Raw genomic sequence first — 13,982 nt, 5'->3', positions numbered from 1 at the left:
GGTTTCGAACTGGTGACCTCAGCATTCCAGGTCAACACTTTATCTATTGCGCCACCACAGGCCAGGGGAAAATTTTAATTAGTTTAAAAATCTTCTCATAAATCACCAGGCCCAAATGGCTGCGCTTGGGAATTCTTCTAAATATTTAAGAAAGAAATAACTTCTGTGTTATGTAAGATTTTCTGGAAGACAGAGACAGAGAATGTCCATGCCAATTTAATTGAGTTCTCTGTCATCTTGATACCAAAACCCAGCTAAGCAATTACAAGAAAAGAAAATTACCACAAATGAGGTCACACAATTCGAATCAAGTTATATAAAAAAAAAGAGATAATATATCACAATTAAGTTCGGTTTATTTCCTTAATCCAAGAGCAGTATAACGTTTGGAGAAGCTCAACTGGCATAATTCACCTTAACAGGCAAAAGAATGGGAAAGTCATATCTAATGCTTTCTCTGAAGTAATTAAAATTCAAAACTTAACTCATGGCCCTGGCCGGTTGGCTCAGCTGTAGAGCGCTGGCCTGGCGTGCGGGGGACCCAGGTTCGATTCCCGGCCAGGGCACATAGGAGAAGCGCCCATTTGCTTCTCCACCCCACCCCCTCCTTCCTCTCTGTCTCTCTCTTCCCCTCCCGCAGCCAAGGCTCCATTGGAGCAAAGATGGCCCGCGCGCTGGGGATGGCTCCTTGGCCTCTGCCCCAGGCACTAGAGTGGCTCTGGTCGCGGCAGAGCGACGCCCCGGAGGGGCAGAGCATCGCCCCCTGGTGGGCAGAGCTTCGCCCCTGGTGGGCGTGCCGGGTGGATCCTGGTCGGGCGCATGCGGGAGTCTGTCTGACTGTCTCTCCCCTTTCCAGCTTCAGAAAAATGCAAAAAAAAAAAAGTAATCAGCCCTGACCAAGTAGCTCATTTGGTTAAAGTAGGAGTCCCCAAACTACGCATGTGGCCCCCTGAGGCCATTTATCCGGCCCCCACTGCACTTCTGGAAGGGGCACCTCTTTCATTGATGGTCAGTGAGAGGAGCATAGTTCCCATTGAAATACTGGTCAGTTTGTTGATTTAAATTTACTTGTTGTTTATTTTAAATATTGTATTTGTTCCTGTTTTGTTTTTTTACTTTAAAATAAGATATGTGCAGTGTGCATAGGGATTTGTTCTTAGTTGTTTTTTTTGTTTTTTGTTTTTTTTCATTTTTCTGAAGCTGGAAACGGGGAGAGACAGTCAGACAGACTCCCGCATGCGCCCGACCGGGATCCACCCGGCACGCCCACCAGGGGCGATGCTCTGCCCACCAGGGGGCGATGCTCTGCCCATCCTGGGCGTCGCCATGTTGTGACCAGAGCCACTCTAGCGCCTGGGGCAGAGGCCACAGAGCCATCCCCAGCGCCCGGGCCATCTTTGCTCCAATGGAGCCTTGGCTGCGGGAGGGGAAGAGAGAGACAGAGAGGAAAGCGCGGCAGAGGGGTGGAGAAGCAAATGGGCGCTTCTCCTGTGTGCCCTGGCCGGGAATCGAACCCGGGTCCTCCACACGCTAGGCCGATGCTCTACCGCTGAGCCAACCAGCCAGGGCTGTTCTTAGTTTTTTTTATAGTCCGGCCCTCCAACGGCCTGAGGGACAGTGAACTGGCCCCCTGTGTAAAAAGTTTGAGGACTCCTGGGTTAAAGCATCAGCCTGATATGCCAAGGTTGCAGGTTTGATCCCCAGTTAGGGCACGTACAGGAATCAACCAGTGACACAGACAAGTGGAACAAGTCAGTGTTTCTCTCTCTCTCTCTTTCTATCCCCTGTTTCTCTCTCTCTAAAATCAATCAATAGAGAATGTGCCGTTAGATATGTAAGAGCCTTGAACCACAAAACTGAATATGAATTACATAAAATAAAAACTTAGAAGGTAAATAGTGGTAATATTTCTTTTAAAGCAAAGTGAATTGTAAGCATAAAAATCAAGTATAGTATTTTTTAGGGTAAGTGATAAGAAGTGCTAGAATTATATATATAATGTTGGATATTGAATGTTGAAAATTACCTGGAGCCCTGGCCAGATAGCTTGGTTGGTTAGAGCATCATCCTGAAACGCAAAGGTTGCAGGTCAGATTCATGTTTCTATCTGTCTCTCTCTCCCTTCCTCTCTCTCTAAAATAAATTTTTTTTTAAAAAAGGAAAAAACTATGTTGAAAGGTTAACAACAGTCTAGCCAAGTGGTAATAAAGCCAAGCACTTGGTTTTTCATTTTTCTTTTCTGATGTAACCTTGGAAAATATATGCCTTCTTTAGTTGTCTTTTTAGAAGTAGAAATGCCTGAATAATTTCCTACTTTAATGGGACAGTACTAATTAATAGTCCACCCTACAGATTTTTTTTATTTGGCACCCAGTAAAGACAGTTAGAATCTAATTCAAAACCACATAGTGGATGAAGCCTCCCTTTTAACATTCATCTAAAACTAAGATATTTCTGGTGAGTGCCTTGGTTGGCGAGATCTACAGTCCATCAACATTAAGTTGTCACTCCTCCAAACTTCCTTAACTACCGCCTGTTGGAGGGCTTGTAAGCAGGCTCTATGGAGCTTCTCCTCAGCTTAGTGCTATTGCATTATACTCACTTAATTCTTCCTCAGAATCAACTAAGATAGCACACAGAAAACAAAAAGGATTAAAACCCTCAGAATGGTAGAAAGAAAACTGTTTGAAATTGCATTGCTTTACTGAGGGCATGAGGGGAAAAGACACACTTTGTACATAGATGTATAAATTGGTATAAACTTCTTTGAGGGGACAGTTTGATGATGATATCAGTCAAAATCTATAATGTACATATACTTTAACCCAGTAATTCCACTCTGAGGACATTATAAATATGCTTCCAGATATATAGATACTTGTTGAAGCATCTTTTGTAATAAATAACATAAAACTGGGGGGAAAAACAAATGTTTCACCAGAAAGGGCCTAAGTAAGATAGAAACTAGCGATAGTTAAAAAGAAGGAGGTAATTTATATGAGTGGAAAACACGTGAAAAAATAAAGTGCAGAACCGTGTTTATAACATGCTGTTCTTTGGGTGAGAAAAGAGATATACGTACCCACATTTTTATCTACTTAATAAAACTTAATCCATGTATTATAAAAGTGTGTATGTACGTTTATCATTATATACACATACACCAACTCCAGAAGAATATGCAGGAAAACTGCCAACATGTGGCCTTTGCAAGGGGGACCTCAGGAACTAGGAGACTGATTTTTCTACCGGTTTTTTTGCATCATTTAAATGTATTTGCTTATTCAAAAATATACAGATATCTATATTTATACTTAGAAACAAAAAATAAATCTCCACTAAGGTGATTAAGAGGAAATACAGTTTTATATTGAGTTCTGCAGAATCTGTGAGATAAACCTCTGGATCCTAGAGTAATTATACCATACCATAGGTGTCTAAATGTCTCAGTTAAGGAAAATTTGCAGCCTGGTTCAGACCTCCCCACCCTGAGTTGTCTTGAATAATGAGCCTTGGATCTGTCTCCTAACATTCTGGCATCTTTCTTCCTGATATAATTGTTGCTTCATACAAGTGGCAGTTGGAGTAAGTAATTGTTATTTAGAAATACACAGTAATGCATTTATGATGTTGCTCTATAGGTGTGTTAAAAAGGCTTAAACTGAAAGTTCTAAGCAATGTTGGTGACTTTGGTTAGCTTCCTAGCAAGTAGGTTTTGATTGCCATGTATTCTGATACACTTTGTTCTAGGCTCGGATGCTTATCACGGAGGAAAACCTGCTGACCATCATCATTAAGACTTTCATGGATCATTTGAGACATCGAGATGCTCAGGGCAGATTTCAGTTTGAACGATACACTGCTTTGCAAGCCTTCAAATTTAGGAGAGTTCAGAGTCTTATTTTGGACCTCAAGTAAGCTTTTACTTAATTATCAAGCCAGTGGCAACTTGTAAAATGTCAGCGTTTATCCATATATTCATTGCTATTTTATCTTGTAAGGTATATGTTGATTAGCAAACCAACTGAATGGTCAGATGATCTGAGGCAGAAGTTCCTAGAAGGATTTGATGCCTTTTTGGAATTACTCAAATGTATGCAGGTGTGTATGAACTAACACTTTCAAAAGTGTAGTGCTCGCTCTCCTTTTTCTTCCCTCCCTCCCTCCCTCCCTCCCTCCCTTCCTCCCTTTCTTCCTCCCCCCCTCCCTCCCTCCTCCCTCCCTTCCTCCCTTCCTCCCTTTCTTCCCTCCCTCCCTCCCTCCCTCCCTCCCTCCCTCCCTCCCTTCCTCCCTTCCTTCCTTCCTTTATTTTTGTTCCTTGGACTGAACACCTTTCTGTCTATGTGTTTATATCATTTTGGACACATTTCCAAAGGAATGATTTAGATGGCTACAGTTTGGACCAAGAAGCTGCTCTTGAACTAGAAACTCGTAGAAAGGTGTAAAATGAAGGCAGTCCACACAAAGGTCCTGGCATCTACTGTCCTTTTGTATTAGGCTTTCTTGGTCACCATTAATATTCTGTCTTTGGGGATTGCAAGTTTACTTATATTTTTCATATGCTTACTTGAAGTACTGTCAGTTATTTAAGAAACTAGAATGTTTGGTTTTTGTTTTTTTTTTACCATTTCCATATTTCTTTTTTCTTAATGTGATATTTATATATTATAGTATATACTATATGTTCACTATATAGTATTCACTATATAAAGGTCACAGGATAGACTTTTTCCCCTGTTTATTACCGTGATTCTCTCTCGGAAATACCCCATATACAAAATAGAAACTGGAAGCAGAAACCAACCAGCATATTTAACCAGCTTTAACTAGAAGATAGATGACATCTCAACTAAGCAGTGCCATGGTGATTCCTTTAGTAACTATCTGGCTTTTCTTAAGAAAGTAATAAGCACCTGACCTGTGGTGGCGCACTGGGTAAAGCATTGACCTGGGATGCTGAGGTCGCTGGTTCGAAACCCCAGGCTTGCCTGGTCAAGGCACATAGGGGAGTTGATGCTTCCTGCTCCTCCCTCTGTTCTCTCTCTTTCCTCTCTCTCTCTCTCTCCTCTCTCTAATAAAAATGAATAAATAAAAAAATTAATTAAAAAAAAAGAAAGGAATAAGCAGAACTGACCTACTGTTTTTAGAAAGTATTCTAGTTCCATGTTGGGTAATGATTTAAGGGTGTTTAATTTTTAACAATATTTCTATGTTTTGTGGGGTTTTTTTGTATCTATACAGACAATATCTGCTTTGGTAATTTTGAATAAAATATATTTATAAATTCAATTATATATAATTTTTTTATTTTTAGCAAAGGAAAGGGGGGTACAGACAGGGACAGAGAGACAGAAAGGGAGAGAGATAAGAAGCATCAACTCGTAGTTGCGGGACTTGAGTTGTTCATTGATTGCTTTTTCACATGTGCCTTGACCATGGGGCTCAAGCAAAGCCAGTGACCCCTTGCTCAAGCCTGCGACCATGGGGTCATATCTATGATCCCACACTCAAGCCAGCGACCCTGCACGCAAGCTGGTGAGCCCGTGCTCAGCTGGCAACTTTGGGGTTTTGAACCTGGGACCTCAGGGTCTTAGGTTGACACTGTATCCACTGCACCACCACCTGGTCAGGCAAATAATTTATATTTTTAATGATTTTATTAATTGATTTTACAGAGGAGGGGAATTAGAAGTGTGTCAACTCATAGTTGCTTCAATATTTTAAAAGCCTGTCAGATATCTTTGAATAATTTTCCTATAGATGACAGATCTAAAACAGAAGTGGGATTTTAAATTACATTTTAGACAATGTTATATAAATATGTAATTTAAGAAATTGGTCTGGCCTAGCCTATGGTGGCACAGTGGATAAAGCATTGACCTGGAATGCTGAGATCACCAGTTTGAAACCCTGGACTTGCCTGGTCAAGGTACATACGACAGGTGATCAATGAACAACTGGAAAGTGAAGTGAAGCAGTTATGAGTTGTACTTTTCTCTCCTTTTCCTGTAAAATCAATAAAAAAATCTTTAATAAAAGAAGAAGTTGGATCGAGGCTGATTAGCTCAGTTGGTAGAGCATCATCCTGAAATGCCAAGGTTGCAGGTTTGATTCCTGGTCAGGGCACATATGGGAAGCAGCCAATGATGACATGAATAAGTGAAACAACAAACAGATGTTTAAGTTTCCATGTAGGAGAACAAGTATAATTTTAATTCATTTAAAATCTCTTCACTTTCTTTAAGGGAATGGACCCAATTACGCGCCAAGTAGGACAGCATATTGAAATGGAGCCGGAGTGGGAAGCAGCCTTCACGCTGCAGATGAAACTGACACACGTCATCTCCATGATGCAGGACTGGTGTGCTTCAGACGTGAGTTTCTTCCGGGGCTCGGAGACGGGGGGAGCAGGGGGATAAACAGATTTTTAAGTCAATTTTGAGGGGTTTTGGAAAGGGTAGTGGTAATACCTAGCTCATAAAACAGCATATTTTCCTCTTTTACCTATAAATTTGGTAAAAGTGAAAATTCTAAAAGCTTAAAAAGAAAAACTTGGAAAATCTATGAAGGAGGAAATAAGCCATACTCTCTTTGTCTTATGTTATTATCTTTTTTTTTCCATAATCCCATCTAGATTTTGAGCATTTAAAAAGAAAAGTTTCTAAATTTATTCAAAAATAAAGTTTAATTATTGGTACATTTGTCCTGTGCCTTAAAATCATTTTGTCCTTGCTTTGGCTGTACAGTCTAGATGGGAGCCTGTTTAACGTGGGGAGGTCAGAGGCTTCCGTCAGATCCGAGTGGTGTTTCCCGGTTAACTGATGAAAGGTCAAGAGTATTCCTGGCGGGGGGACAGGTGAACCCTGCCCTGATGAGGAGTGTGGTTGTCGGGGGACGTGAGAGGCTCTGGTTGGAACACAGAGGTTGAAGGGAGAGAGGTGCACAGGGTCTGACTTTGCAGGACCGTCGAGGCCGTGGAAGGAAGTTTGGGTTTCATTCTTACTGAAAAGGGACACCACTAGAGACTACAAAGCAGAAAGGTGATATCATCCAATTGACACGTTTTCAAAAATTCCTCTCCATGAAGAATGGGTGGCGAGGGAGCGAGAGCAGAAGCAGGGACTTTAGTAGAAGGTGGCCGGCTTCCCTTTGAGTTACTGGACTTCATCAGGTGCAGGACTGAGAGAAACTTAGAGAACGGGATTGATAGCCTGCCAGTAGACTGGACAGTAGGATGAGGGAAATGAGGGTGTTGGAATAATGTCTAGATTTCCCCAATGTACCGAGATGTCATTCACGGAGTGGGGCACTTGGAAGAAGGACCAGGTTGGGCAGGGAGATTGGGTTGATTTTGCCTGTCATTAGTATTTGAGGTCTTTACTCATCGAATTTGATGTGCTTATTCATGTTGTAGAAACCCAGCCTTTTGAGGAACTGACAGAAAACCCTCTTTTTGTAGGAAAAAGTGTTAATTGAAGCTTACAAGAAATGCCTTGCTGTACTGATGCGGTGTCATGGTGGTTTTACTGATGATGAACAGCCGATCACACTGAGCATTTGTGGACATTCAGTGGAAACTATCAGATACTGTGTTTCTCAAGAAAAAGTTAGCATTCACCTCCCAGTTTCTCGGTTACTTGCAGGTAAAGCATTTATCCCCCCCAAAACCCTGAAACTGTCTTTTAAATTGTTTATAATGAATACTTATTGAATACCTACTACACAGCAGTCTGCGAGTTTTATGTGCGTTAACCTGTTTATCTGTCGCATTGCTCTATGAGGGAGGTATCATAATTCACTTTGCTTCACATAAAGGACTGGGGACAGAAGTGATTTACCTAGTTGTCGCACAGTAAGAGATAGAGTAGGAGGTTTACTCTGGAGACAGTGTGGCACCAGAGGCCATGTTTATAATGATTGTGCTTCTTCAAACTGTTTAAGTTCAGGTTTTATTGTTTAATTCAACCTAGCTTTAAAGTCTGTTGTCACAGTTCAAATCAGTCTCTCACTTAAGAGGTGCTGACAGATTGAAACTATCCTAGATTTTTCTCTTATACAAGCTGTTTCTTAATCATTTATTGATAATCTTTTTAAGTAGCAGGTCAAGAGTGAGTCCCAAATTGGGGTGATAGTTTTCATCTAAGTATTGTAGTTGAATTCCAAGCCATTTATACTTGAAACTATCACCTTGCAACAGCCAGGAACTCTGAATATGCCCTGTCCATTCCTGCACTCATTTCAGTGCACTTCCTCGCATAGTTCTTTTTTTTTTTCCAGGTTGTATTTATTCATTTTAGGGGGGGCAGAGAGAGAGAGAGAGGAGGGGGGAGGAGCAGTAAGCTTGAACTCCCATATGTGCCTTGACTGGGCAAGCCCAGGGTTTCGAACCAGTGACCTCAGTGTTCCAGGTCGACCCATATTTCTTGGTTGCAGGAATTCTTGTCCTACTTACATACTATTTATTAATCCCTTTAGTTCCGGAGTATAAAGAAGTTCTAAAAATAGGTATTTTTACCCAGTATGGAATTTGAGCTTTCTCTTAAGTAGCTAGTAGCAATAAGACGTGAAACTGTGTGTGTATGTTTGTGTATATGTGTGAGAGAGAGAGGTTGGTGGACGTGAAACTGTGTGAGTATGTTTGTGTATATGTGTGAGAGAGAGAGGTTGGTGGACATGAAACTGTGTGTGTATGTTTGTGTATATGTGTGAGAGAGAGAGGTTGGTGGAGAATTGCTAGTATTTCTTCCTTAAATGGTTTGGTAAAATTCACTAGTCTATATGGATGTGAAACTTTCCTTTTTGATAGGTTTTATACTATTGACTCAACTTCTTTAATAGGTATGGGCTGGTTCTGGTTATCCATGTCTCCTTTTGTGAGTTTGATAGTTTTTGTTTTTCAAGAAATTGGTCCATTTCATCTGAATTATCAAACTTGTGGGCATAGTGTTGTTCACAGTGTTCCTTTTTTACCCTTTTAATAGCCATGGGATCAATAGGAATGATCCCTCTTTCATTTCTGAGGGCATTTTTCCCATTGTTCTGAGCATTGTCACATTATCCTGATAGCATTGGATCAGTCTTCTGAATTGTCTTTGCAGTCGTGGTGATACAGATTAGACGTCTGAGTATCACTGATACAACAGATAAAACAACAAATAAGTTCTAGACTGAAGCTGTGACTGTAGGAAGAAATCCCTGAATTCCTATAACTTGGTTAGTGCCAGTGCTGTTTTCTGTCAATGCTTTGAGCATACTGAACTTGATCCTCAGCATAGGCCAATGGCATCATGGTGCTGGGGAAAAGTATTGAGCTGGGATGCACGGAAGTGAGTCCTGTCTCCAGCTCAGCTGCTGGTTTGTTTCTGCCTTTAAAACTCTGGTTGTACGGGCCCTGGCCGGTTGGCTCAGCAGTAGAGCATCGGCCTGGCTTGCGGGGGACCCGGGTTCGATTCCCGGCCAGGGCACATAGGAGAAGCGCCCATTTGCTTCTCCACCCCCACCTCCTCCTTCCTCTCTGTCTCTCCCTTCCCCTCCCGCAGCCAAGGCTCCATTGGAGCAAAGATGACCCGGGCGCTGGGGATGGCTCCTTGGCCTCTGCCCCAGGCGCTGGAGTGGCTCTGGTCGCGGCAGAGCGACGCCCTGGAGGGGCAGAGCATCGCCCCCTGGTGGGCAGAGCGTCGCCCCAGGTGGGCGTGCCGGGTGGATCCCGGTCGGGCGCATGCAGGAGTCTGTCTGACTGTCTCTCCCCGGTACCAGCTTCAGTAAAGTACAAAAAAAAAAAAAAAATCTGGTTGTACGGGTGGTAGCTGATGTCGATATGTGTCCACAGAGAAAACAATCAGTGCTCTGAAAATGTACCAATTTCCGGCGACCTCGTTAACCTCCCTCAGCTCTTCTCGGGGATCATTTGGGAGCGTTGTCTCACTGCTTGATGAGCCTTAGCCTGAATGCTTATAATCTATTTGGAGAACTAAGTAAAAATACATAGAACAGTTCAAAAACAACTTAGAATATGTGCTAATGGAGCTTGAGTGGCAAATGCTAGATAAAATTATTAGAATAGGATTGCTAATGTAAGTCTTGGATGAGGAAAGCCTCAAACCAGGCTTGACCACGTGGCCACATTTATTAATAAGATTGTAAAAAACATCCTCTGTTTAGACCAGTGGTAGTCAACCTGGTCCCTACCGCCCACTAGTGGGCATTCCAGCTTTCTGGTGGGTGGTAGCGAAGCAACCAAAGTATAAATAAAAAGATAGATTTAACTATAGTAAGTTGTTTTATAAAGATTTATTCTGCCAAACTTAGCGAAAATCTGACGTAAAGTATTATTATATGCTTTAACTTTCTGTAACTGTGCTTTATAAATTTTATAAAGTAAAGTTACTTCCCTACTTTTGTTTTTTATTTATTTTTTACAGAGACAGAGAGTGAGTCAGAGAGAGGGACAGACAGGGACAGACAGATAGGAATGGAGAGAGATGAGAAGCATCAATCATTAGTTTTTCATTGCACATTGCAACACCTTAGTTGTTCATTGACTGCCCTCTCATACGTGCCTTGACCGCAGGCCTTCAGCAGACTGAGTAACCCCTTGCTGGAGCCAGCGACCCTGGGTTCAAGCTGGTGGGCTTTTGCTCAAACCAGATGAGCCCGCGCTCAAGCTGGTGACCTCGGAGTCTCGAACCTGGGTTCTCCGCATCCCAGTCCGATGCTCCATCCACTGCGCCACCGCCTGGTTAGGCATTACTTCCCTACTTTATAAATCACCATTACTGTGGAACCAGTGGGCGGTTAGAAAAGTTACTACTAACAGATACAAAAGTGGGCGGTAGGTATAAAAAGGTTGACTTCTACCCCTGATTTAGACAATATAATTACAAGACACTTAATTCTTAGTTAACAGAATTGTCTGAAGTTGAGCTATGAAAGAGCTCTTTGCATTTAGGAACTAAAGAGGCTTTGATCCTAAACTAGAAGTTAAGGCTCATCCCTGGCCATTTGCTCAGTGATAGAGCATCGGCCTGGCATATGAATGTCCTGGGTTTGATTCCTGGTCAGGGCACACAGAAGTACCCATCTGCTTCTCCACTACTCCCCCTCTTGCTTCTCTCTCTCTCTCTCTTTTTCTCTCTCTCCCTCTCTCCCTCTCCCTCCCCCTTTCCCTCTTTCTCTCTCTTCCCCTCCTGTAGCCATGGCTTGATTGGAGCAAGTTGGTTCCAGGTACTGAGGATGGCTCCATGGCCTCCACCTCAGGTGCTAAGAAGAACTCAGTTGCTGAGCAACAGAGCAACGCTCCAGATGGGCAGAGCATCGCTCCCTAGTGGGCTTACTGAGTGGATCCTCGTTAGGGCGCCTGTCTCTGCCTCCCTTCCTCTCTCTGAATAAAAATAAATAAATAAATAAAGTTAAGGTTCTAGTTCTAAGTGTGCCATTGAGACAGAGGTTCATGAGAATAAAGCTTTATTTATGGATGCAATTCATTTTATATTAATATTTGTAGTGTGATAGGTTTTCAAAGAGAAAAAGAAGTTAAACTTGAGTAATATTTAGGGTTGTTTTTTTTCTAAATATTTTCACTTGTAAAATACATTTTTATTTGTTCTTCCATGCAGGTTTGCATGTATTGTTAAGCAAAAGTGAAGTGGCTTATAAATTTCCAGAGCTCCTACCTCTAGTAAGTAGTACTAACTTTAAAGGTAAATGCCTCTGTATTATGTTTATTAGTCAGGGTTCTCCAGAGAAACAAAACCAATAAAGAGAGAGAGTGAGTGTGTGTGTGTGTGAGCGCGTACACGCACAAATATGTTTGTGTGTGGCGAGAGGAAGAGACAGAGATTGATTTATTTTAGGAATTGTTCGCCCAGTTATGAGGCCTGGCAAGTCTGAAATATGCCCACAGGGCTGCCTGCCAGGCACGGCCAGAGAGCGAGGAAAGCTGGTATCACAGTCGGTGGTCCAGAAGCAGTCTGGAAGCAGAACTTCTTCATTGCTTAGGGGACCTCCCTCTTCTCTTTTAAGGCCTTCAGCTAATTGGATGAGGCCCAGCCCTGTTATGGAGAATAATCTGCTTTATTTGAAAACTACTGATTTAAATATTGATCACATCTACTAGACTGATCTTAATCAAAAACTGAGTACTGTGGCCTACCCAAGTTGATATAAAATTAACAATTATATAAACGTCCATTGAAATTATTTTACTTGTGTTTTATTTGAAGCTTCCATCTCTATCAGATAATCTTTGTATAGAGCTGAGAGTTGTGTGTTTGTTTTGTGCACACAGAGTGAACTCAGCCCCCCCGTGTTGATAGAGCACCCTCTGAGGTGTCTCGTTCTATGCGCCCAAGTACATGCAGGGATGTGGAGACGGAATGGCTTCTCTCTCGTAAACCAGGTAAGCGTCTTTTTCAGTTCTTTGGCTTCTGTGAAGGATGTAATTTTCACTGTACTTAGTCATTGAAAGTTGAGTACCTATGTTAAAATTATTTGAGAAAATGTTAAACCAAAACTGTTTATCAGAAATTCTATCCATACTTTGTCAAGAAATAATACCAAGGCAGAAATGAACTTAATTTCCTCGATTCTTTACTTGCAGTCATTTTTAGAACCAAATTGGATATTTATTTATTTATTTATTTATTTTTAGCAAGAAGAGAAGGACAGGACAGACAAGAAGGGAGGGAGATGAGAAGCATCAGCTTATAGTTGTGGCACTTCAGTTGTTGATTGATTACTTCTCATTTGTGCCTTGATGGGGGGCTCCATCTGAGTCAGTGACCCCTTGCTCAAGACAGCAACCATGGAGTCATGTCTCTGATCCTTCACTCAAGTCGGCAACCCCGCACTCAAGCTGGTGACCTTGGGGTTTCGAACCTGGGTCCTCAGCATCCCAGGTCGATGCTCTATCCATTGTGATACTGCCTAGTCCGGCCCAAGTTGAATATTTTAAAAAAATTAAAAATTCAAATTTTATCTACTTAAATTGGGTTAAAAGATAAAAGTTCTGTTAATATATTATTAAGCTCTGAAATTGAGGTTTTAAATTTTTTTATTAGTTAATTTATTTTATTGATTTTAGAGGAAGAGGAAGGAAGAGAGAGAGAGAGAGAGAGAGAGAGACAAAAACATTGATCAATTTCTGTATATGATCTGACCAGAGATCAAACGGGCAACCTTTGAGCTTCCAAATCATGCTCTAACCAGCTGAGCTATTCAGCCAGGGCAAGGTTTTAATTTTTAAACCTCACCAAGGCTTGGTATAGGCTTTTCCCCAATGGAAACAGCTTTTTTGAGCAACCTAGAAATTTGGATGCAAAATGTGAACCATAGAGTGACTGCTGAGATCTGAAAATTTCTGATTAATTAATCTTTATTAAGACGATTATTAATGCCTGCCCTGTGGTGGTGCAGTGGATGAAGCATCAGCCCGGAACACCGAGGTCGCCGGTTCAGAACTCTGGGCTCGCCTGGTCAGGGCCCATATGGGAGTTGATGCTTCCTATTCCTCCCCCTTCTCTCTCTCTTGCTCTTTCTCCCTCTCTCACTCTCCCTCTCTCCCCTTTCTAAAGTGAATAAATAAATAAATATTAATTACTTGAAACCTGTGTACTCTTCCTGATCAATGTCACCTCATTAAATTTAATATCTAAATATATTTTTTTAAATGGCAGGAAAAAGAATAGAAGGAAGGGAAGGAGGGAGGAAGGAGAGGAGGGAGGGAGGGAAGGGAGGGGAGGGGAGAGAAGGGGAGGGGAGGGATGGAGCACCAAAAGCTAGCAAGCTAATTGGATAGGACAAAACCCTCCCTTCCCTATCCCTGTGAGAACCTCGGGCTTAAACCGAAGGGGCTTTGAGATGGGAGTTCACCATTCTCCCAGGTTGCAGCACCTGAATGCACCTCTTTCCTTTTGCACCAAAAAAGAAAAAGGAGGAGAAAAAAAGATAGTATTAATTATGGGAAACCACATTGTTTGTGCACG

General features: G+C 41.9%; 1 protein-coding gene across 5 annotated transcripts in view; it reads left to right on the top strand.

The window, feature by feature from the left end:
* The window catches only part of UBR2 (ubiquitin protein ligase E3 component n-recognin 2), a 110,152-nt gene that overhangs the window by 49,194 nt on the left and 46,976 nt on the right, over positions 1 to 13,982 (top strand). For all 5 annotated transcript variants that reach the window (XM_066359407.1, XM_066359405.1, XM_066359406.1 and 2 more), the window contains exons 12-17: positions 3,751 to 3,914; positions 4,002 to 4,101; positions 6,246 to 6,374; positions 7,460 to 7,643; positions 11,616 to 11,677; positions 12,287 to 12,397. In XM_066359407.1, coding sequence (XP_066215504.1) covers positions 3,751 to 3,914; positions 4,002 to 4,101; positions 6,246 to 6,374; positions 7,460 to 7,643; positions 11,616 to 11,677; positions 12,287 to 12,397 — 750 coding nt within the window. The remainder of the gene's footprint in view (positions 1 to 3,750; positions 3,915 to 4,001; positions 4,102 to 6,245; positions 6,375 to 7,459; positions 7,644 to 11,615; positions 11,678 to 12,286; positions 12,398 to 13,982) is intronic.

Source organism: Saccopteryx leptura, chromosome 1, assembly GCF_036850995.1.
Source record: "Saccopteryx leptura isolate mSacLep1 chromosome 1, mSacLep1_pri_phased_curated, whole genome shotgun sequence".
NCBI lineage: Eukaryota > Metazoa > Chordata > Mammalia > Chiroptera > Emballonuridae > Saccopteryx > Saccopteryx leptura.
This window is presented reverse-complemented; position numbering and strand designations above follow the sequence as displayed.